The sequence below is a fragment of the Coregonus lavaretus genome (genome assembly GCF_964263955.1).
Source record: "Coregonus lavaretus genome assembly, chromosome: 26".
Taxonomy (NCBI): Eukaryota; Metazoa; Chordata; class Actinopteri; order Salmoniformes; family Salmonidae; genus Coregonus; species Coregonus lavaretus.
In genome coordinates this window covers 45,562,320-45,588,212 of record NC_140013.1, presented here as the reverse complement: position 1 = coordinate 45,588,212, position 25,893 = coordinate 45,562,320, and the positions used below count along the sequence as shown (strand labels likewise).

The 25,893-nt window shown below is 43.2% G+C and overlaps 1 protein-coding gene across 1 annotated transcript in view; it reads right to left on the bottom strand.

Annotated features, from left to right (window-relative positions):
- The window catches only part of nectin1b (nectin cell adhesion molecule 1b), a gene marked incomplete at its 3' end in the record, with an annotated part of 436,863 nt that extends 411,199 nt beyond the window's left edge, over nucleotides 1-25,664 (bottom strand). The window contains exon 1 of the mRNA XM_084143275.1: nucleotides 25,471-25,664. Within this exon, the coding sequence (XP_083999401.1) occupies nucleotides 25,471-25,522 (52 nt within the window). The 5' untranslated portion in view covers nucleotides 25,523-25,664. The remainder of the gene's footprint in view (nucleotides 1-25,470) is intronic.
- Between the last annotated feature and the right edge of the window lie 229 nt (nucleotides 25,665-25,893).

The following is a 25,893-nucleotide window of genomic DNA, read 5'->3' as shown; positions in this document are numbered from 1 at the left end:
GCCGCCAGGGACTCAAATCCTGCAGTGCCAGACGTGTCCCCCTGCTTAAGCCAGTACATGTCCAGGCCCGTCTGAAGTTTGCTAGAGTGCATTTGGATTATCCAGAAGAGGATTGGGAGAATGTCATATGGTCAGATGAAACCAAAATAGAACTTTTTGGTAAAAACTCAACTCGTCGTGTTTGGAGGACAAAGAATGCTGAGTTGCATCCAAAGAACACCATACCTACTGTGAAGCATGGGGGTGGAAACATCATGCTTTGGGGCTGTTTTTCTGCAAAGGGACCAGGACGACTGATCCGTGTAAAGGAAAGAATGAATGGGGCCATGTATCGTGAGATTTTGAGTGAAAACCTCCTTCCATCAGCAAGGGCATTGAAGATGAAACGTGGCTGGGTCTTTCAGCATGACAATGATCCCAAACACACCAGCCGGGCAACGAAGGAGTGGCTTCGTAAGAAGCATTTCAAGGTCCTGGAGTGGCCTAGCCAGTCTCCAGATCTCAACCCCATAGAAAATCTTTGGAGGGAGTTGAAAGTCTGTGTTGCCCAGCGACAGCCCCAAAACATCACTGCTCTAGAGGAGATCTGCATGGAGGAATGGGCCAAAATACCAGCAACAGTGTGTGAAAACCTTGTGAAGACTTACAGAAAACGTTTCACCTGTGTCATTGCCAACAAAGGGTATATAACAAAGTATTGAGAAACTTTTGTTATTGACCAAATACTTATTTTTCACCATCATTTGCAAATAAATTCATTAAAAATCCTACAATGTGATTTTCTGGATTTTTTTTTCTCATTTTGTCTGTCATAGTTGACGTGTACCTATGATGAAAATTACAGGCCTCTCTCATCTTTTTAAGTGGGAGAACTTGCACAATTGGTGGCTGACTAAATACTTTTTTCCCCCACTGTGTATATATATATATATGTATGTATGTATGTGTATATATTTGCAAGAGAAAAAAAACATATGGGGGATTGGAAGTGATGCAGACAATTACATTGATGGAAGTTACAATCTATCTGCAATATTAAAGCTGATCTACCCCCTAAAAAAACTAATAATAATTAAAAAAACATGTTTCCCATGCCATGAAAGCCCTTAAATTGAAAATTGAAATTGAGAGAGAGAGACAGAGAGAAAGAGAGAGAGAGAGAGAGAGAGAGAGAGAGAGAGAGAGAGAGAGAGAGAGAGAGGAGAGAGAGAGAGAGAGAGAGGAGAGAGAGAGAGAGAGAGAGAGAGAGGGAGAGAGGGAGAGAGAGAGAGAGAGAGAGAGAGAGAGAGAGAGAGAGAGAGAGAGAGAGAAGAGAGAGAGAGAGAGAGAGAGAGAGAGAGAGAGAGACAGAGAGAGAGAGAGAGAGACAGAGAGAGAGAGAGAGAGAGAGAGAGAGAGAGAGGCTGATATCTAGACTGTGTCCCAAATGGCACCCTTCTCCCTATGTAGGGCTCTAGTCTAAAGTAATGCACTATAGGGAATAGGTGGCATTTGGGACGCAGCACTAGAGAATAGTGTTTGATATCTATATGGCCGTATATAGAGACGTCTATAGACTATACCACCAGGGGTCAAAGCCATAAACAATCACCTGGATCTAGAGGCAATTCACAGAGAATGAACTACCAATCTGGATGACATGGAGGACTGGAGAACAGGCACCATTTTACTAATGCAATACACACTGTTGAAAAGCCAATGCTACTCACAATGCATTCATTTCAAAACCTCGAATAACCAATGCGGTTGTTAACGTGTTAAGTCTCACATCTGTTCTCTGGTATTCAAAATGACTCAAATTTCATTTTGAAATGACTGGCCTTGCCATGCAGAGTGATAAACTGAGGTGATAGTCAGTTCTGACAACATCACAGCATTAAATTCTGCCTCCTCCTGTCAAAATGTCACCCTGGGTCTCACTTACAGACAACCTGAGAATGGTCAGGATAGAAGCAGTTGTTTAACGATGGTCTCTAGTCTGAATGGAGGTAACATAGCCTCCCTCCCTCATAAACAAAATGGCCCTTAAACATAGTGGAATGTTAAAAACCGCAGACTGCTGAAACCTGTAAACAAAGAACTACTCAGAGAAAGCTTCACCCTTTTCGAATCTAGTTAATCACACGGTGCACATTTCCTGCAAAGCCAATGAGTGGGAATGGGGACATATTTTGACTATCTGTGAAATATATTGTTATCTCTGCTCCCTTGCAGACAGACAACACATTCAGGTTGGGGGGGGGGGATAAATTAGGTATTCAGATAAAGTTATGATAGAAGCGATTTGATCAGTGCCTCAACATAATTCCTCTTAATATCGTTCAAGCTGTTAATTTATGGAGTTGCCGCATGGATAAGATGAGATGATTTCTGCTCTGTAAAGACGGTAGATATAGCATCAACACTCACTCACAGTTATCTGTCTCACTTCAACTTATAATGAATGTAATGTACAGTATAGTCAAGTTTTATTAAGACTGTTGAACGCAGGAAGGAAGGCCTGGTCTAGAAAATAAGATTGTCCAAAAATATGTTACTTTTACATTCACAAACAAGATACAAACAAGATTGCCAGTGAATCAAAGGCATAACAAACCATCACAGAATGAAAACAGAACACAGAGAACAGATTCCGTTTAAGTAGAACACAGAGAACAGATTTCGTTTAAGTAGAACACAGAGAACAGATTTCGTTTAAGTAGAACACAGAGAACAGATTTCGTTTAAGTATAGCAAGATCAAATATTGGATTGTATTTATTACCCCTGGTTCGATTTCCGCATGTCTAATTGATTTTAATTAATTAAGATGAGAGAGAGGGATTGGCTAACTGGCAGATGACAACCGTCCTTCATAATATCAAACAACAGATGAACACAAACAGCTGCTCTGCCTTATAGTAGGGCTGGGCGATATATCAAATTCAAAATGCCCGTATCGCAGAATCTAGGTTTTTGGTATTTTTCATTATGAGCGTTTATGTCTGCTTATTTCATGTTGTCTTTTTGGTCTCGTCTCGTTCTGTGCGGTGCACCTTCCCATTTACACCAGAGATCTGTATATAATGAAGAGATGCACCTTCCCATTTACACCAGAGATCTGTATATAATGATGAGGTGCACCTTCCCATTTACACCAGAGATCTTTATATAATGAGGAGATGCTCCTTCCCATTTACACCAGAGATCTGGATATAATGAGGAGATGCACCTTCCCATTTACACCAGAGATCTGTATATAATGATGAGGTGCACCTTCCCATTTACACCAGAGATCTGTATATAATGAAGAGATGCTCCTTCCCATTTACACCAGAGATCTGGATATAATGAAGAGATGTACCTTCCCATTTACACCAGAGATCTGTATATAATGAAGAGATGCTCCTTCCCATTTACACCAGAGATCTGTATATAATGAAGAGATGCTCCTTCCCATTTACACCAGAGATCTGTATATAATGAAGAGATGCTCCTTCCCATTTACACCAGAGATCTGGATATAATGAGGAGGTGCTCCTTCCCATTTACACCAGAGATCTGTATATAATGATGAGATGCACCTTCCCATTTACACCAGAGATCTGGATATAATGATGAGGTGCACCTTCCCATTTACACCAGAGATCTGTATATAATGATGAGGTGCACCTTCCCATTTACACCAGAGATCTGTATATAATGAAGAGATGCTCCTTCCCATTTACACCAGAGATCTGGATATAATGAAGAGGTGCACCTTCCCATTTACACCAGAGATCTGTATATAATGATGAGGTGCACCTTCCCATTTACACCAGAGATCTGGATATAATGAAGAGATGCACCTTCCCATTTACACCAGAGATCTGTATATAATGATGAGGTGCACCTTCCCATTTACACCAGAGATCTGTATATAATGAGGAGATGCTCCTTCCCATTTACACCAGAGATCTGGATATAATGAGGAGATGCACCTTCCCATTTACACCAGAGATCTGTATATAATGATGAGGTGCACCTTCCCATTTACACCAGAGATCTGTATATAATGATGAGATGCTCCTTCCCATTTACACCAGAGATCTGTATATAATGATGAGGTGCACCTTCCCATTTACACCAGAGATCTGTATATAATGAGGAGATGCTCCTTCCCATTTACACCAGAGATCTGGATATAATGAGGAGGTGCTCCTTCCCATTTACACCAGAGATCTGTATATAATGATGAGATTCTCCTTCCCATTTACACCAGAGATCTGTATATAATGAAGAGATGCTCCTTCCCATTTACACCAGAGATCTGGATATAATGAGGAGGTGCTCCTTCCCATTTACACCAGAGATCTGTATATAATGATGAGATGCACCTTCCCATTTACACCAGAGATCTGTATATAATGATGAGGTGCACCTTCCCATTTACACCAGAGATCTGTATATAATGATGAGGTGCACCTTCCCATTTACACCAGAGATCTGTATATAATGAGGAGATGCTCCTTCCCATTTACACCAGAGATCTGGATATAATGAGGAGATGCACCTTCCCATTTACACCAGAGATCTGTATATAATGATGAGGTGCACCTTCCCATTTACACCAGAGATCTGTATATAATGATGAGATGCTCCTTCCCATTTACACCAGAGATCTGTATATAATGATGAGGTGCACCTTCCCATTTACACCAGAGATCTGTATATAATGATGAGGTGCACCTTCCCATTTACACCAGAGATCTGTATATAATGATGAGGTGCACCTTCCCATTTACACCAGAGATCTGGATATAATGAAGAGATGCTCCTTCCCATTTACACCAGAGATCTGTATATAATGAGGAGATGCTCCTTCCCATTTACACCAGAGATCTGGATATAATGATGAGGTGCACCTTCCCATTTACACCAGAGATCTGTATATAATGAGGAGATGCTCCTTCCCATTTACACCAGAGATCTGGATATAATGAGGAGATGCACCTTCCCATTTACACCAGAGATCTGTATATAATGATGAGGTGCACCTTCCCATTTACACCAGAGATCTGTATATAATGATGAGATTCTCCTTCCCATTTACACCAGAGATCTGTATATAATGATGAGGTGCACCTTCCCATTTACACCAGAGATCTGTATATAATGAGGAGATGCTCCTTCCCATTTACACCAGAGATCTGGATATAATGAGGAGGTGCACCTTCCCATTTACACCAGAGATCTGTATATAATGATGAGATGCTCCTTCCCATTTACACCAGAGATCTGTATATAATGAAGAGGTGCTCCTTCCCATTTACACCAGAGATCTGGATATAATGAGGAGGTGCTCCTTCCCATTTACACCAGAGATCTGTATATAATGATGAGATGCACCTTCCCATTTACACCAGAGATCTGTATATAATGATGAGGTGCACCTTCCCATTTACACCAGAGATCTGTATATAATGATGAGGTGCACCTTCCCATTTACACCAGAGATCTGGATATAATGAAGAGATGCACCTTCCCATTTACACCAGAGATCTGTATATAATGATGAGGTGCACCTTCCCATTTACACCAGAGATCTGGATATAATGAAGAGATGCACCTTCCCATTTACACCAGAGATCTGGATATAATGAAGAGATGGACCTTCCCATTTACACCAGAGATCTGTATATAATGAAGAGATGCTCCTTCCCATTTACACCAGAGATCTGTATATAATGAAGAGATGCTCCTTCCCATTTACACCAGAGATCTGGATATAATGATGAGGTGCACCTTCCCATTTACACCAGAGATCTGGATATAATGATGAGATGCTCCTTCCCATTTACACCAGAGATCTGTATATAATGAAGAGATGGACCTTCCCATTTACACCAGAGATCTGTATATAATGAGGAGGTGCTCCTTACCATTTACACCGGAGATCTGGATATAATGAAGAGATGTACCTTCCCATTTACACCAGAGATCTGTATATAATGAAGAGATGCACCTTCCCATTTACACCAGAGATCTGTATATAATGAGGAGGTGCTCCTTCCCATTTACACCAGAGATCTGTATATAATGAAGAGATGCTCCTTCCCATTTACACCAGAGATCTGTATATAATGAAGAGATGCTCCTTCCCATTTACACCAGAGATCTGTATATAATGAAGAGATGCTCCTTCCCATTTACACCAGAGATCTGGATATAATGAAGAGATGCTCCTTCCCATTTACACAAGAGATCTGGATATAATGAAGAGATGCTCCTTCCCATTTACACCAGAGATCTGGATATAATGATGAGATGCTCCTTCCCATTTACACCAGAGATCTGGATATAATGATGAGATGCACCTTCCCATTTACACCAGAGATCTGGATATAATGAAGAGATGCACCTTCCCATTTACACCAGAGATCTGGATATAATGAGGAGATGCTCCTTCCCATTTACACCAGAGATCTGTATATAATGATGAGGTGCACCTTCCCATTTACACCAGAGATCTGTATATAATGATGAGGTGCACCTTCCCATTTACACCAGAGATCTGTATATAATGATGAGGTGCACCTTCCCATTTACACCAGAGATCTGGATATAATGAAGAGATGCACCTTCCCATTTACACCAGAGATCTGGATATAATGAAGAGATGTACCTTCCCATTTACACCAGAGATCTGGATATAATGAAGAGATGCACCTTCCCATTTACACCAGAGATCTGGATATAATGAAGAGATGCTCCTTCCCATTTACACCAGAGATCTGGATATAATGATGAGATGCTCCTTCCCATTTACACCAGAGATCTGGATATAATGATGAGATGCACCTTCCCATTTACACCAGAGATCTGGATATAATGATGAGGTGCACGTCTCCGCCCTAACAATGGGAGCGCAATACTAAAACGGATGTACCAATGAACATTCATTCAGGAAAATTAATGTTCCATTTGTCGCGCGCGCATTATGGTACCACGAATCGCTAGCAGCATTTTAGTCAAATAAAGATCGTTATACTAGCTGTTTGGATGACTGTGTTTTATAAAATGTGCAATAAGTATAAAACAATTATATAAGGAATTTGCAACTCGTTCTCATTCTGAGAAATAAGGCAGGCCACTTGATTTCAACATAACAAAGTGGACAGGCTAGCATGCTGTTCAAACAGTTGGAGACAGACAGAAGGTTGTGTTCACAACAATTCAACTGTTTTCCCTTGATAGCTGAATTCAGAGCTTGTGAAGTTATACCCAGATCCAAGTTGGCTAAACTTGAAATATAAAGATCAGCTGGCTACTCACTAGGACGTGGGCTTGGGCTTGATCAGCTGGCTACTCACTAGGACGTGGGCTTGGGCTTGGGAGCTGGCTGCTCACTAGGACGTGGGCTTGATCAGCTGGCTACTCACTAGGACGTGGGCTTGATCAGCTGGCTACTCACTAGGACGTGGGCTTGATCAGCTGGCTACTCACTAGGACGTGGGCTTGATCAGCTGGCTACTCACTAGCACGTGGGCTTGATCAGCTGGCTACTCACTAGGACGTGGGCTTGGGCTTGATCAGCTGGCTACTCACTAGCACATGGGCTTGGGCTTGAGAGATTGTTTATGAGACCGGTGTTAATTTTCTGTAATGCCTGCTACATTATTAGTGAATGTGCATTATGCATGGTTCTGGTATTTTTTTAACAAAAAGGGCATTTTTATAGACAGACCTGAAAGCCAGATCCGTGATTATTGCAAAAAAAAAGCAGGTACAACTATTTTGATAAAATAATTAACTTATTAGTGGGTCTTATGTATTCTGATTCAGCCTAGGTATAATTTCACAAGCTCTGAATTCATTAGATTATTGATGACTGTTTTAAAATGCAGTGTATTTGACCTTTAATTGCACAACAAAGCTTATTTAGAGAAAACACTTTTTTTTAATTAGATATACAGCCCATTCGGAAAGTATTCAGACCCCTTGACTTTTTCCACATTTTGATACGTTTCAGCCTTATTCTGAAATGGATTTAATAGTTGTTTTTCTCATCAATCTACACACAATAACCCATAATAATAAAGCAAAAACAGTTGTTGTTTTTGTGTGCAAATTCATTAGAAATAAAAAAAACTGAAATATGACATTTACATAAATAAGTATTCAGACCCTTTACTCAGTACTTTGTTGAAGCACCTTTGGCAGCGAATACAGCCTTGAGTCTTCTTGGGTATTTACATTTTACATTTTAGTAATTTAGCAGACGCTCTTATCCAGAGTGACTTACAGTTAGTGAGTGCATACATTTTTCATACTATGACGCTACAAGCTTGGCAAACCTGTATTTGGGGAGTTTCTCCCATTCTTCTCTGCAGATCCTCTCAAGCTGTCTGGTTGGATGGGGAGCGTCACTGCACAGCTATTTTCAGGTCTCTCTAGACATGTTCGATCAGGTTCAAGTCAGGCCACTCCTGCGTTGTCTTGGCTGTGTGCTTAGGGTCATTGTCCTGTTGGAAGGTGAACCTTCGCCCCAGTCTGAGGTCCTGAGCACTCTGGAGCAGGTTTTCATCAAGGATCTCTCAGTACTTTGCTCCGTTCATCTTTCCCTCGATCCTGACTAGTCTCACAGTCCCTGCCACTGAAAAACATCCCCACAGCATGATGCTGCCACCACTATGCTTCACCATAGGGATGGTGCCAGGTTTCCTCTAGAAGTGACGCTTGGCATTCAGGCCAAAGAGTTCAATCTTGGTTTCATCAGACCAGAGAATATTGTTTCTCATGGTCTGAGAGTCATTTAGGTGCCTTTTGGCAAACTCCAAGCGGGCTGTCATGTGCCTTTTACTGAGGAGTGGCTTCTGTCTGGCCACTCTACCATAAAGGCCTGATTGGTGGAGTGCTGCAGAGATGGTTGTCCTTCTGGAAGGCTCTCCCATCTCCACAGATTAACTCTGGAGCTGTCAGTGACTATCGGGTTCTTGGTCAACTCCCTGACCAAGGCCCTTCTTCCCCGATTGCTCAGTTTGGCCAGGCGGCCAGCTCTAGCAAGAGTCTTTGTGGTTCCAAACTTTTTCCATTTAAGAATGATGGAGGCCACTGTGTTCTTGGGGACCTTCAATGTTGCAGACATTTTTTGGTACCCTTCCCCAGATCTGTGCCTCGACACAATCCTGTCTCTGAGCTCTACGGACAATTCCTTCGACCTCATGGCTTGGTTTTTGTTCTGACATGACTGTCAACTGTGGGACCTTATATAGACAGGTGTGTGCCTTTCCAAATCATGTCCAATCAATTGAATTTACCACAGGTGGACTCCAATCAAGTTGTAGAAACATCTCAAGGATGATCAATAGAAACAGGATGCACCTGAGCTCAATTTCGAGTCTCATAGCAAAGGGGCTGAATACTTATGTAAATAAGTAATAACGCAAAAATAACAAAACTAAAATAACAAAATGTACATAAGTATTCAGGAGCAAAGTACAGAAAGACCATTGATGAAAACCTTCTCCAGAGCACTCAGGACCTCAGACTGAGGCGAATATTCACCTTCCAACAGGACAACGACCTTAAGCACACAGCCAAGACAACGCAGGAGGCGCTTCGGGACAAGTCTCTGAATGTCCTTGAGTGGCCCAGCCAGAGCCCGGACTTGAACCCGATCTAACATCTCTGGAGAGACCTGAAAATAGCTGTGCAGCGACACTCCCCATCCAACCTGACAGAGCTTGAGAGGATCTGCAGAGCAGAATGGAAAAAACTCCCCAAATACAGGTGTGCCAAGCTTGTAGCGTCATACCCAAGAAGACTCAAGGCCGTAATCGCTGCCAAAGGTGCTTCAACAAAGTACTGAGTAAAGGGACTGAATACTTATGAACTGAACACAGTCCACCACTACCTCATAGTAACCTAGAACACAGTCCACCACTTCCTCATAGTAACCTAGAACACAGTCCACCACTACCTCATAGTAGCCTAGAACACAGTCCACCACTACCTCATAGTAACCTAGAACACAGTCCACCACTACCTCATAGTAACCTAGAACACAGTCCACCACTACCTCATAGTAACCTAGAACACAGTCCACCACTTCCTCATAGTAACCTAGAACACAGTCCACCACTACCTCATAGTAACCTAGAACACAGTCCACCACTACCTCATAGTAACCTAGAACACAGTCCACCACTACCTCATAGTAACCTAGAACACAGTCCACCACTACCTCATAGTAACCTAGAACACAGTCCACCACTACCTCATAGTAACCTAGAACACAGTCCACCACTACCTCATAGTAACCTAGAACACAGTCCACCACTACCTCATAGTAACCTAGAACACAGTCCACCACTACCTCATAGTAACCTAGAACACAGTCCAGCACTACCTCATAGTAACCTAGAACACAGTCCACCACTACCTCATAGTAACCTAGAACACAGTCCACCACTACCTCTTAGTAACCTAGAACACAGTCCACCACTACCTCATAGTAACCTAGAACACAGTCCACCACTACCTCATAGTAACCTAGAACACAGTCCACCACTACCTCATAGTAACCTAGAACACAGTCCACCACTACCTCATAGTAACCTAGAACACAGTCCACCACTACCTCATAGTAACCTAGAACACAGTCCACCACTACCTCATAGTAACCTAGAACACAGTCCACCACTACCTCATAGTAACCTAGAACACAGTCCACCACTACCTCATAGTAACCTAGAACACAGTCCACCACTACCTCATAGTAGCCTAGAACACAGTCCACCACTACCTCATAGTAACCTAGAACACAGTCCACCACTACCTCATAGTAACCTAGAACACAGTCCACCACTACCTCATAGTAACCTAGAACACAGTCCACCACTACCTCATAGTAACCTAGAACACAGTCCACCACTACCTCATAGTAACCTAGAACACAGTCCACCACTACCTCATAGTAACCTAGAACACAGTCCACCACTACCTCTTAGTAACCTAGAACACAGTCCACCACTACCTCATAGTAACCTAGAACACAGTCCACCACTACCTCACAGTAACCTAGAACACAGTCCACCACTACCTCATAGTAACCTAGAACACAGTCCACCACTACCTCATAGTAACCTAGAACACAGTCTACCACTACCTCATAGTAACCTAGAACACAGTCCACCACTACCTCATAGTAACCTAGAACACAGTCCACCACTACCTCATAGTAACCTAGAACACAGTCCACCACTACCTCATAGTAACCTAGAACACAGTCCACCACTACCTCATAGTAACCTAGAACACAGTCCACCACTACCTCATAGTAACCTAGAACACAGTCCACCACTACCTCATAGTAACCTAGAACACAGTCCACCACTACCTCATAGTAACCTAGAACACAGTCCACCACTACCTCATAGTAACCTAGAACACAGTCTACCACTACCTCATAGTAACCTAGAACACAGTCCACCACTACCTCATAGTAACCTAGAACACAGTCCACCACTACCTCATAGTAACCTAGAACACAGTCCACCACTACCTCATAGTAACCTAGAACACAGTCCACCACTTCCTCATAGTAACCTAGAACACAGTCCACCACTACCTCATAGTAACCTAGAACACAGTCCACCACTACCTCATAGTAACCTAGAACACAGTCCACCACTACCTCATAGTAACCTAGAACACAGTCCACCACTTCCTCATAGTAACCTAGAACACAGTCCACCACTACCTCATAGTAACCTAGAACACAGTCCACCACTACCTCATAGTAACCTAGAACACAGTCCACCACTACCTCATAGTAACCTAGAACACAGTCCACCACTACCTCATAGTAACCTAGAACACAGTCCACCACTACCTCATAGTAACCTAGAACACAGTCCACCACTACCTCATAGTAACCTAGAACACAGTCCACCACTACCTCATAGTAACCTAGAACACAGTCCACCACTACCTCATAGTAACCTAGAACACAGTCCACCACTACCTCATAGTAACCTAGAACACAGTCCACCACTTCCTCATAGTAACCTAGAACACAGTCCACCACTACCTCATAGTAACCTAGAACACAGTCCACCACTACCTCATAGTAACCTAGAACACAGTCCACCACTTCCTCATAGTAACCTAGAACACAGTCCACCACTTCCTCATAGTAACCTAGAACACAGTCTAACAAAAGAGGACTTCCAAGGTAAAGGCCAATTGTGTAATCCTTACAATCCTTTCAATAATATTCCAGGCATCATTACGATAGCTGAATGAGGCCTGACTGGGGGTAGTTTGCATTTGCTGGACCCATTCCCACTTGTGTGTGTGTGTGTGTTTGGGCAGGCAGAGCAGTCAGAGTCCGAACTCAACATGTTATATATCACTTGTGCTTCAAAGACAGCATGCATTCATGAGGAGAGCCCTTTAACCCCGGGGTGAAAGCCTGGATTCTGGTCTTTGCATGTCAAAAAGCTGTGACCACAGAGGGAACAAAATATCCCTTACTTCCGCAGGCAGGACGTTGTAGTGATTCATCAAGGAGCCATTTGGGTAAGACGTTGTAGTGATTCATCAAGGAGCCATTTGGGTAAGACGTTGTAGTGATTCATCAAGGAGCCATTTGGGTAAGACGTTGTAGTGATTCATCAAGGAGCCATTTGGGTAAGACGTTGTAGTGATTCATCAAGGAGCCATTTGGGTAGTGCCCCAGAATCCCAACATGTGACTTTAGACGTGACTTAAACATACAGTATGTCACCTTATCCTTACAACATGTCATAACATTATATCATTTAGTGCTCTATTCAATGTGTATCGCTGAACGTCATTTCCTATTGAGCCGATATCTGCAGTGTTTAACATTAACGCAGTCTCTTTCAATTTCAATCAAGCTACAGGGGTCGTGTTAGATTTCAGAAATCTGGATTTTCAAAACGCAGACCATGAATAAAAAAATATGCGTTTTAAACCATTTCACCTGCGTTTGATATTGAAAGTCAACAGTTTTCTTTTGCTTCAGTAGAGTGACTAGGGGTGAAACTAGATGGCATGTCTTACTGGTACGGGACACATTGTTTTATAGCCTAGGGGTGTAATCATAAAATTCCATATAGAATCCCTATTAATTATATATATGACGTCTGTGGGACTAGTAGCCTAGGATATATCACTTAACATGAGATACCTTTCAACATGCGATACCTTTCAACATGCGATACCTTTCAACATGAGATACCTTTCAACATGAGATACCTTTCAACATGAGATACCTTTCAACATGAGATACCTTTCAACATGCGATACCTTTCAACATGAGATACCTTTCAACATGAGATACCTTTCAACATGAGATACCTTTCAACATGCGATACCTTTCAACATGAGATACCTTTCAACATGAGATACCTTTCAACATGAGATACCTTTCAACATGCGATACCTTTCAACATGCGATACCTTTCAACATGAGATACCTTTCAACATGCGATACCTTTCAACATGAGATACCTTTCAACATGAGATACCTTTCAACATGAGATACCTTTCAACATGAGATACCTTTCAACATGAGATACCTTTCAACATGCGATACCTTTTAACATGCGATACCTTTCAACATGCGATACCTTTCAACATGAGATACCTTTCAACATGAGATACCTTTCAACATGAGATACCTTTCAACATGCGATACCTTTCAACATGGGCGGAGCGTGGGTTTCAAGTTTGGGGAAGCACATTTTCACCATAAAAATGCACCTTTATAATATAAAGCATTCCCTGCATCCTCGCATTTGCAGACTTATGTAAGATAACCTACTATTCATAATGTGATGATTAGTTTGGATAGTCATCATTTAGGCTAATGATATAACTCAATCACTGTTTGCAAAAAAAGACGGTTCAATACAGTGCATGGTGGCGTAGGAGTAGGCCTAGGATATAGGATATAGGATATCAGATATCTTGTTGGCCTTTTATAAACACATTTAGTGCAATTCTGCTACACTTCATATGACTGAAGATATTAGCAGAATCTTTTTTAATACTACAAAAATGACAGGGTAGCCTACTCTGCTGCCACTGACAAACAGATCAATAAAAACAACATTGGTCTGATCCATATAATGGGCCTATGAAAAGGGGAGACACAAATACAACATGACGTCCATCTAACCTGGAGGAGGAAATGATTGTCCAAAAACAAACGATAAAGACAGTGAATATGCACACTCATCTGGTGCCAATAAAATAGGCTACTGTTTGCTCAATTAAGTTGAGAATTTGTCCAACTAGACAGATTGGAGTCTTTTCATTGTCATATCTTTACAGTAGCAGCCATTTGCTTTCCAAACAGTTTTTTCTGGGATTGTATTTTTAAATATTGTGATATGCCTGGCTGGGTCTCTCTGCTTGTCACTGACAGTCGCAACTCAACAATCTATTTGCCCAAATCTGCCGAACTGCGGGCTCTTCCGACTGTAGGCTATGCCATTTAAAACAACAGCTAATGATCCTCTGAGTGGCGGTGATGGAGGCGCTCCAGGACTACATGGAACTCTATTCAACATCAAGTAACTGATGCAAGCAGTAGAATCAGATTTAAAAAACAGATAAAAATACACCTTATGGAACAGCGGGGACTGTGAAGCAACACAAACATATACACAGTGTCACAAGGCTGATGTGGATGCGGTGTTGGAGTCAGGTGCAGGACACAGAAGCTTAGTTGATCCGACTTTTAATAGTCACCGGAGCAAAATTCAAAATACATCAGGCGAATACGCAAAACAGTGCGTAAAGTGCACACGGCACTAACAAATAGTAAACTCATACACTAAACCAACCCGCCAGGAGAACAACGACACACAACTACAAACAATAACCAGAGGAAACTTATAGGTGACATAATTAAGACGTGATGTGGAACAGGTGCACTAAACAGACAAAACCAAACAAACATAGATAACATCAAACGGTGGAAGCTAGTACTCCGGGGACGACGAACGCCGAAGCCTGCCCGAACAAGGAGGAGGAGCAGCCTCGGCGGAATTCGTGACACACAGACACATGCACACACACACGATAACGTCCGCACTATACACACACACGTACACATGGAGTTTGTACTGTAGATACAGTGAGGGAAAAAAGTATTTGATCCCCTGCTGATTTTGTACATTTGCCTCTGCGGCCAAATCATGCTTTCTGGAGTAGTAGCCTATTTAGATTGATTTTATTTATATCTGTATAGACAGAAGTAACCTAATTAGGCTATATAATTTTGGCAATTTAATTCAATTTACTTTAGGGAAAGCGTATCTTCCCCTAGCCACATGGACATGCCGTCAATGCCTTTTAATGTGGCATAAACACAACCAGTCATGATGTTTACATCTGATTGTCAGACGCCTCCATCACCGCCACTCATCTCCTGGCGCGCCTCCATCACCGCCACTCATCTCCTGGAGCGCCTCCATCAACGCCACTCATCTCCTGGAGCGCCTCCATCACCGCCACTCATCTCCTGGCGCGCCTCCATCACCGCCACTCATCTCCTGGCGCGCCTCCATCACCACCACTCATCTCCTGGAGCGCCTCCATCACCGCCACTCATCTCCTGGAGCACCTCCATCACCGCCACTCATCTCCTGGTGCGCCTCCATCACCGCCACTCATCTCCGCCTCCATCACGTGTTCTTGTCGAACCACAACACAATTTGGAGCATATACCACCCATTTTCTAGTCAATTCAGACATTCTTCATGCGGCTGACATGTAGTACTGTTAAATAATGGTGTTTGTTGTATTAACTGTGATAGGCTCACGTTTTACCGCTACGGTGTACCCCCACTATTTATGTTCCTGGGACGCTGTACCCTACCGCCTTACCTTCGCCCCTGCGTGCAACTATAGTTCTCCTTCACAGAAAATACATTAGTGCAGAAAACTGCTTCATTTTCATCAGATGACAACAGAAGCGCAACACTAGCAGAAGTGCTGGCAGCCACACAAGTCAATGAAAAAGCAAGGTATTTTTTTGCAAAAACGATGCATGGCCATCATATTTCTAATGTTTATCATATAAATAAATACAGCCAGCTACATTTGCTAATGTTTTGCTTGAAGTTAGTCTTGCATTTTACCGGAGAAAAATAGGCAGGCTACACCTGAGAAAAGTAGCTCCACATCAGTCAGAGAGCTGTCTGCTGACAGAATGGCCATTCATGAATTAGTCCCCTCCTGTACTCCCTGTTCACCCATGACTGCATGGCCAGGCACGACACCAACACCATCATTAAGTTTGCTGACGACACAACGGTGGTAGGCCTGATCACCGAGAACGATGAGACAACGATGTGGTGCCAGGACAACAACCTCTCCCTCAATGTGATCAAGACAAAGGAGATGATCGTAGACTACAGGAAAAGGAGGGCCGAACAGGCCCCCATTCTCATCGACGGGGCTGTAGTGGAGCAGGTTGAGAGCTTCAAGTTCCTTGGTGTCCACATCACCAACAAACTATCATGGTCCAAACACACCAAGACAGTCGTGAAGAGGGCATGACAAAGCCTATTCCCCCTCAGGAGACTGAAAAGATTTGGCATGGGTCCCCAGATACTCAAAAAATTATACAGCTGCACCATCGAGAGCATCCTGACCGGTTGCATCACCGCCTGGTATGGCAACTGCTCGGCATCCGACCGTAAGATGCTACAGAGGAGAGATTGACTTTATCACTACTTGTGTTTATGAGAGGTGTTGACATGTTGGGTGCACCGAGCTGTCTGTTTGCACTACTGGCAGACAGCTCGGTCACCCATGCATACCCAACCAGACATGCCACCAGAGGTCTCTTCACAGTCCCCAAGTCCAGAACAGACTATGGGAGGCGCACAGTACTACATAGAGCCATGACTACATGGAACTCTATTCCACATCAAGTAACTGATGCAAGCAGTAGAATCAGATTTAAAAAACAGATAAAAATACACCTTATGGAACAGCGGGGACTGTGAAGCAACACAAACATAGGCACAGACACATGCACACACACACATGATAACATACGCACTATACACACACGTACACATGGATTTTTGTACTGTAGATACAGTGAGGGAAAAAAGTATTTGATCCCCTGCTGATTTTGTACATTTGCCCACTGACAAAGACATGATCAGTCTTTAATTTTAATGGTAGATTTATTTGAACAGTGAGAGACAGAATAACAACAACAAAATCCAGAAAAACACATGTCAAAAATGTTATAAAGTGATTTGCATTTTAATGAGGGAAATAAGTATTTGACCCCTCTGCAAAACATGACTTAGTACTTGGTGGCAAAACCCTTGTTGGCAATCACAGAGGTCAGACGTTTCTTGTAGTTGGCCACCAGGTTTGCACACATCTCAGGAGGGATTTTGTCCCACTCCTCTTTGCAGATCTTCTCCAAGTCATTAAAGTTTTGAGGCTGACGTTTGGCAACTCGAACCTTCAGCTACCTCCACAGATTTTTTATGGGATTAAGATCTGGAGACTGGCTAGGCCACTCCAGGACCTTAATGTGCTTCTTCTTGAGCCACTCCTTTGTTGCCTTGGCTGTGTGTTTGGGGTCATTGTCATGCTGGAATACCCATCCACGACCCATTTTCAATGCCCTGGCTGAGGGAAGGAGGTTCTCACCCAAGATTTGACGGTACATGGCCAGTCCATCGTCCCTTTGATGCGGTGAAGTTGTCCTGTCCCCTTAGCAGAAAAACACCCCCAAAGCATAATGTTTCCACCTCCATGTTTGACGGTGGGGATGGTGTTCTTGGGGTCATAGGCAGCATTCCTCCTCCTCCAAACACGGCGAGTTGAGTTGATGCCAAAGAGCTCGATTTGTCTCATCTGACCACAACACTTTCACCCAGTTCTCCTTTGAATCATTCAGATGTTCATTGGCAAACTTCAGATGGGCCTGTATATGTGCTTTCTTGAGCAGGGGGACCTTGTGGGCGCTGCAGGATTTCAGTCCTTCACGGCGTAGTGTGTTACCAATTGTTTTCTTGGTGACTATGGTCCCAGCTGCCTTGAGATCATTGACAAGATCCTCCCGTGTAGTTCTGGGCTGATTCCTCACCGTTTTCATGATCATTGCAACTCCACGAGGTGAGATCTTGCATGGAGCCCCAGGCCGAGGGAGATTGACAGTTCTTTTGTGTTTCTTCCATTTGCGAATAATCGCACCAAATGTTGTCACCTTCTCACCAAGCTGCTTGCCGATGGTCTTGTAGCCCATTCCAGCCTTGTGTAGGTCTACAATCTTGTCCCTGACATCCTTGGAGAGCTCTTTGGTCTTGGCCATGGTGGAGAGTTTGGAATCTGATTGATTGATTGCTTCTGTGGACAGGTGTCTTTTATACAGATAACAAACTGAGATTAGGAGCACTCCCTTTAAGAGTGTGCTCCTAATCTCAGCTCGTTACCTGTATAAAAGACACCTGGGAGCCAGAAATCTTTCTGATTGAGAGGGGGTCAAATACTTATTTCCCTCATTAAAATGCAAATCAATGTATAACATTTTTGACATGCGTTTTTCTGGATTGTTTTGTTGTTATTCTGTCTCTCACTGTTCAAATAAACCTACCATTTAAATTATAGACTGATCATTTCTTTGTCAGTGGGCAAACGTACAAAATCAGCAGGGGATCAAATACTGTATGTGGTAGTGGTGGAGTAGGGGCCTGAAGTCACACAGTGTGTTGTGAAATCTGTTATGAATGTATTGTAAAATTGTATACATTGGGGGGAAAAAAGTATTTAGTCAGCCACCAATTGTGCAAGTTCTCCCACTTAAAAAGATGAGAGAGGCCTGTAATTTTCAACATAGGTACACGTCAACTATGACAGACAAAATGAGAAGAAAAAAAATCAGAAAATCACATTGTAGGATTTTTAATGAATTTATTTGCAAATTATGGTGGAAAATAAGTATTTGGTCAATAACAAAATTTTCTCAATACTTTGTTATATACCCTTTGTTGGCAATGACACAGGTCAAACGTTTTCTGTAAGTCTTCACAAGGTTTTCACACACTGTTGCTGGTATTTTGGCCCATTCCTCCATGCAGATCTCCTCTAGAGCAGTGATGTTTTGGGGCTGTCGCTGGGCAACACAGACTTTCAACTCCCACCAAAGATTTTCTATGGGGTTGAGATCTGGAGACTGGCTAGGCCACTCCAGGACCTTGAAATGCTTCTTACGAAGCCACTCCTTCGTTGCCCGGGCGGTGTGTTTGGGATCATTGTCATGCTGAAAGACTCAGCCACGTTTCATCTTCAATGCCCTTGCTGATGGAAGGAGGTTTTCACTCAAAATCTCACGATACATGGCCCCATTCATTCTTTCCTTTACACGGATCAGTCGTCCTGGTCCCTTTGCAGAAAAACAGCCCCAAAGCATGATGTTTCCACCCCCATGCTTCACAGTAGGTATGGTGTTCTTTGGATGCAACTCAGCATTCTTTGTCCTCCAAACACGACGAGTTGAGTTTTTACCAAAAAGTTCTATTTTGGTTTCATCTGACCATATGACATTCTCCCAATCCTCTTCTGGATCATCCAAATGCACTCTAGCAAACTTCAAACGGGCCTGGACATGTACTGGCTTAAGCAGGGGGACACGTCTGGCACTGCAGGATTTGAGTCCCTGGCGGCGTAGTGTGTTACTGATGGTAGGCTTTGTTACTTTGGTCCCAGCTCTCTGCAGGTCATTCACTAGGTCCCCCCGGGTGGTTCTGGGATTTTTGCTCACCGTTCTTGTGATCATTTTGACCCCACTGGGTGAGATCTTGCGTGGAGCCCCAGATCGAGGGAGATTATCAGTGGTCTTGTATGTCTTCCATTTCCTAATAATTGCTCCCACAGTTGATTTCTTCAAACCAAGCTGCTTACCTATTGCAGATTCAGTCTTCCCAGCCTGGTGCAGGTCTACAATTTTGTTTCTGGTGTCCTTTGACAGCTCTTTGGTCTTGGCCATAGTGTAGTTTGGAGTGTGACTGTTTGAGGTTGTGGACAGGTGTCTTTTATACTGATAACAAGTTCAAACAGGTGCCATTAATACAGGTAACGAGTGGAGGACAGAGGAGCTTCTTAAAGAAGAAGTTACAGGTCTGTGAGAGCCAGAAATCTTGCTTGTTTGTAGGTGACCAAATACTTATTTTCCACCATAATTTGCTAATAAATTCATTAAAAATCCTACAATGTGATTTTCTGGATTTTCTTTTCTCAATTTGTCTGTCATAGTTGACGTGTACCTATGATGAAAATTACAGGCCTCTCTCATCTTTTTAAGTGGGAGAACTTGCACAATTGGTGGCTGACTAAATACTTTTTTCCCCCACTGTAACTGCCTTAATTTTGCTGGACCCCAGGAAGAGTAGCTGCTGCCTTGGCAGGAACTAATGGGGATCCATAATAAATACAAATACAGAGGGTAGTGCGTACGGCCCAGTACATCACTGGGGCCAAGCTTCCTGCCATCCAGGACCTCTATACCAGGCGATGTCAGAGGAAGGCCCAAAAAATTGTCAAAGACTCAAGCCACCCTAGTCATAGACTGTTCTCTCTGCTACCACACGGCAAGCGGTACCGGAGCGCCAAGTCTAGGTCCAAAAGGCTTCTCAACAGCTTCTACCCCCAAGCCATAAGACTCCTGAACAATTAATCAAATGGCCACCCAGACTATTTGCATTGACACCCCCCCATTTGTTTTTACACTGCTGCTACCCGCTGTCTATTATCTATGCATAGTCACTTTACCCCTACCTACAAATTACCTCGAATAACCTGTACCCCCTCACATTGACTCGGTACCGATACCCCCTGTATATAGCCTCGTTATTGCTATTTTATTGTGTTTTATTAAATGTTTTACTTTAGTTTATTTAGTAAATATTTTCTTAACTCTATTTATTGAACTGCATTGTTGGTTAAGGGCTTGTAAGTAAGCATTTCACGGTAAGGTCTACACCTGCTGTATTCAGCGCATGTGACAAATAAAATTGTATTTGATTTGAAGTCCCCTCCTTACTGGATATCAGGAAGATACAAAACCACATGGATGCTTGAAGGACAAAGGGAGGGAGAGATTCATTGTAGATAACTAACTAAAAACGAACTAAAAACGAACTAAAAACGAACTAGCTTTCCCTTTTTATCTGTGGGTTCATCATCAGAGTAGAGAAACACACCCTTTTGTTTGACTACAAAGAACAAGCTATAAACAAGACCATGCATGTTTAGGTAACCTAGCAACCCAATGTTCATCTCCCAGGACAAACTAGCAACAGCTACAGTAGCTAGCTAAATGTCCATAAATGTTCCATGTGTGTTTCGACCTGACCCCAAATTAATATAGTTGGTTCACAGTTGGTTTTGGTATTTTAACCTGTGTGTCGTGATCATGTCTGATGTTCCTTAATACAAATAGATAAAAAAAGGACCGTTGACTGAGCAGCTTCAAACGCTGTCTCAGGCAGCGGGAGTGCCTAGCTCTGAGCCCTCGCTCTGAGAACCATTTCATCCTGATCTTCTCTACAAGCACAGGGATTATCTCAATGTACATCAGATTGGCCCATTTGATCAAAGTAGTGCATCAGTCAGTCTCACACATCACGTCACAAGGCCCAGCGCAGTGTGAGAGAGCTGAAGAGATGAGCATTGGCAGGAACATCTTAGGACCCTCAGCTTACGTCCTAAACGGGACCCTATTCCCTATATAAGGAACAGAGCTCTGGTCTAAAGTAGTGCACTATAAAGGGAACAGGGTACCATTTAGGACGTAAGCTGAGGGTCCTAAGATGTTCCTGCCAAGATGGGAGGAGCTAAATGGAAGAAGTCTTATTTAATGTATCTACTACACATCTCAAGCAGACCAGTAACTACACATCTCTATAGTACTGCATGTATCAAGCAGACCAGTAACTACACATCTCTATAGTACTGCATGTATCAACAAGTAAATCCTCACAACTATACATTTCACACTTAAAATGCTGTATTTCCAAAGATAATTTACAGAGCAGAAGCTTAAGGTGATTTTAATAATGGATTGGTATTATTTCAGTAAGCGGTTTCCTCCGGTAGGTACAGTGGAACTATGACAGAAGACCTATCAGACATGGATTGTGTCCCAAATGGCATCCATTTTCATAGGGCTCGCATCAAGAGTAGCACACTATATCAAGAGTAGCATATAGGATACAGGGTCCCATTTGGGACTCATTCATGGTTCATTCATGGTTTGTAATTAAAGGAAGGAAAGGTTCTAAGTCACAATGCTGAAAACAGGTGGTGGGGTGGGGCATGGTGGGGCATGGTGGGGCATGGTGGGGCATGGTGGGGCATGGTGGGGCATGGTGGAGCATGGTGGAGCATGGTGGAGCATGGTGGAGCATGGTGGGGCATGGTGGAGCATGGTGGAGCATGGTGGGGCATGGTGGGGCATGGTGGGGCATGGTGGGGCATGGTGGAGCATGGTGGGGCATGGATGGTGGGGCATGGTGGGGCATGGTGGGGCATGGTGGGGCATGGTGGAGCATGGTGGAGCATGGTGGGGCATGGTGGGGCATGGTGGAGCATGGTGGAGCATGGTGGAGCATGGTGGAGCATGGTGGGGCATGGTGGAGCATGGTGGAGCATGGTGGGGCATGGTGGGGCATGGTGGGGCATGGTGGGGCATGGTGGAGCATGGTGGGGCATGGATGGTGGGGCATGGTGGGGCATGGTGGGGCATGGTGGGGCATGGTGGGGCATGGTGGGGTATGGTGGGGCATGGTGGGGCATGGTGGGGCATGGTGGGGCATGGTGGAGCATGGTGGGGTATGGTGGGGTATGGTGGGGTATGGTGGGGCATGGTGGAGCATGGTGGGGTATGGTGGGGTATGGTGGGGTATGGTGGGGTATGGTGGAGCATGGTGGGGTATGGTGGGGTATGGTGGGGTATGGTGGAGCATGGTGGGGCATGGTGGGGCATGGTGGGGCATGGTGGGGTATGGTGGGGTATGGTGGGGTAAGGTGGGGCATGGCTGTTTCATCTAAATATGCAAAAATATATTAGATTATATAATTATTTTTAAACAGCACTCTACAAACTACAGTAGTATTCAACAATCAAAGATCCCACAGTCAAAAAATAATAATACAGCCACTTCATTGTTTGCTATCTCTTCCAAGGATCAATCACTCACCAACGCATTATAATGAATGAATACTTAATTATCCCATGGGGAAATAAGATTGGCAAGATTAGCTTAGAATGTTAATGTCTTCACTGTGTGTCATTACTGTGTAATTATTCGTTTTCTGGTGGATCCTCTCTATGTTTGTACCAGGAAGATCACATTGGTAGTTTGGTGTAAGTCGCTCTGGATAAGAGCGTCTGCTAAATGACTAAAATGTAAATGTAAGGGATGATGTCATCCTTTAGAACAGAACAGGAGATGCTATAGCTATTCCATTCAGACGGTGTCTAAGTAGGAGAGCTATAGCTATTCCATTCAGACGGTGTCTAAGTAGGAGAGCTATAGCTATTCCATTCAGACGGTGTCTAAGTAGGAGATGCTATAGGTATTCCATTCAGACGGTGTCTAAGTAGGAGGGGCTATAGCTATTCCATTCAGACGGTGTCTAAGTAGGAGATGCTATAGCTATTCCATTCAGACGGTGTCTAAGTAGGAGATGCTATAGGTATTCCATTCAGACGGTGTCTAAGTAGGAGGGGCTATAGGTATTCCATTCAGACGGTGTCTAAGTAGGATATGCTATAGGTATTCCATTCAGACGGTGTCTAAGTAGGAGAGCTATAGCTATTCCATTCAGATGGTGTCTAAGTAGGAGAGCTATAGCTATTCCATTCAGACGGTGTCTAAGTACGGTGTCTAAGTAGGAGAGCTATAGCTATTCCATTCAGACGGTGTCTAAGTAGGAGATGCTATAGCTATTCCATTCAGACGGTGTCTAAGTACGGTGTCTAAGTAGGAGAGCTATAGCTATTCCATTCAGACGGTGTCTAAGTAGGAGATGCTATAGCTATTCCATTCAGACGGTGTCTAAGTAGGAGATGCTATAGCTATTCCATTCAGACGGTGTCTAAGTAGGAGGGGCTATAGCTATTCCATTCAGACGGTGTCTAAGTAGGAGGGGCTATAGCTATTCCATTCAGACGGTGTCTAAGTAGGAGATGCTATAGCTATTCCATTCAGACGGTGTCTAAGTAGGAGATGCTATAGCTATTCCATTCAGACGGTGTCTAAGTAGGAGATGCTATAGCTATTCCATTCAGACGGTGTCTAAGTAGGAGAGCTATAGCTATTCCATTCAGACGGTGTCTAAGTAGGAGAGCTATAGCTATTCCATTCAGACGGTGTCTAAGTAGGAGATGCTATAGCTATTCCATTCAGACGGTGTCTAAGTAGGAGAGCTATAGCTATTCCATTCAGACGGTGTCTAAGTAGGAGGGGCTATAGGTATTCCATTCAGACGGTGTCTAAGTAGGAGAGCTATAGCTATTCCATTCAGACGGTGTCTAAGTAGGAGATGCTATAGCTATTCCATTCAGACGGTGTCTAAGTAGGAGAGCTATAGCTATTCCATTCAGACGGTGTCTAAGTAGGAGATGCTATAGCTATTCCATTCAGACGGTGTCTAAGTAGGAGAGCTATAGCTATTCCATTCAGACGGTGTCTAAGTAGGAGATGCTATAGCTATTCCATTCAGACGGTGTCTAAGTAGGAGATGCTATAGGTATTCCATTCAGACGGTGTCTAAGTAGGAGAGCTATAGCTATTCCATTCAGACGGTGTCTAAGTAGGAGAGCTATAGGTATTCCATTCTAAGTAGGATTTATTGCATTGCTATTTTGTTGCAATGTCATGTTTCTAAACACAAGAGAATAATGCATTCAAATAAGTGAATTTTTTCCCAAAAAGATATGTATTGTATCGTCATTTCTATAGCCTTATAAATGATTTCTAAAATCACCCAAAAGGTTATCGAACAGAACATGACCTACCACTCGACCTCTCCTGTTGCAGTGTGTTGGTGTCTAACTATGGGAGGTTGCGTGCCGTGTGATCCCTGAGTCTCGTCGCTACGTTGTTGTATGAACGTTATGGGTATTGTGCCTCTACACCACTACCGCCATCTGCCTGTTATCACGGTCATTTCACTTCACCTAGCCTACTGACACGGAATTGTGTTGGAACCTAACGAAATGCATCAGAAATCTATTTGTAAAATAACCAATTATTTGCATTGCAAATATGTTACCTGAAAATGTGTTTTCATTTATTCTTAAAATAAATGTTTTATTTGTTGACATGTTATTCTAAACCCATTCTGCTAAATATTGATTAAACATTACACAACTAGCATATCCATAGGCAAAACTGCGAATAAAAGCAAGAATGTGAATTGTATTTCAAGCGCTTACCTTCTATGTTGACAGCCAGGAGGACTATCCAAACGCTCGCCAACATCGCCATGGCGCTTCAACTCACCCCCCGGAACTTCTGCGACAGCTTCCCCTTAGTGGATTGGATCAACTCCCTCCAAATGATTTAGACCAGGTATGTTAGGAATACCTTGAGAACCGATGTCGATGTGGAACTACTTTCAAACTAATGAATGAATGCGAGCCGACGCGGAAAGCATCAATTCGTGACTTCCCTGTAGTTATTCCAACGCTCAGTAGCTTCTGAACTACGCACCGCGAATCGTTGTCCGTACAGTAGATTGATGAGTAGATCTCACGAAGATATCCAAGGCACTTTTTTTTTTACGCACAACCGAACAAACGAGATGACGCGTTCTTATCTAACCGAGTTAGGTGAACGGTGGGGGGCAATAGAAATCG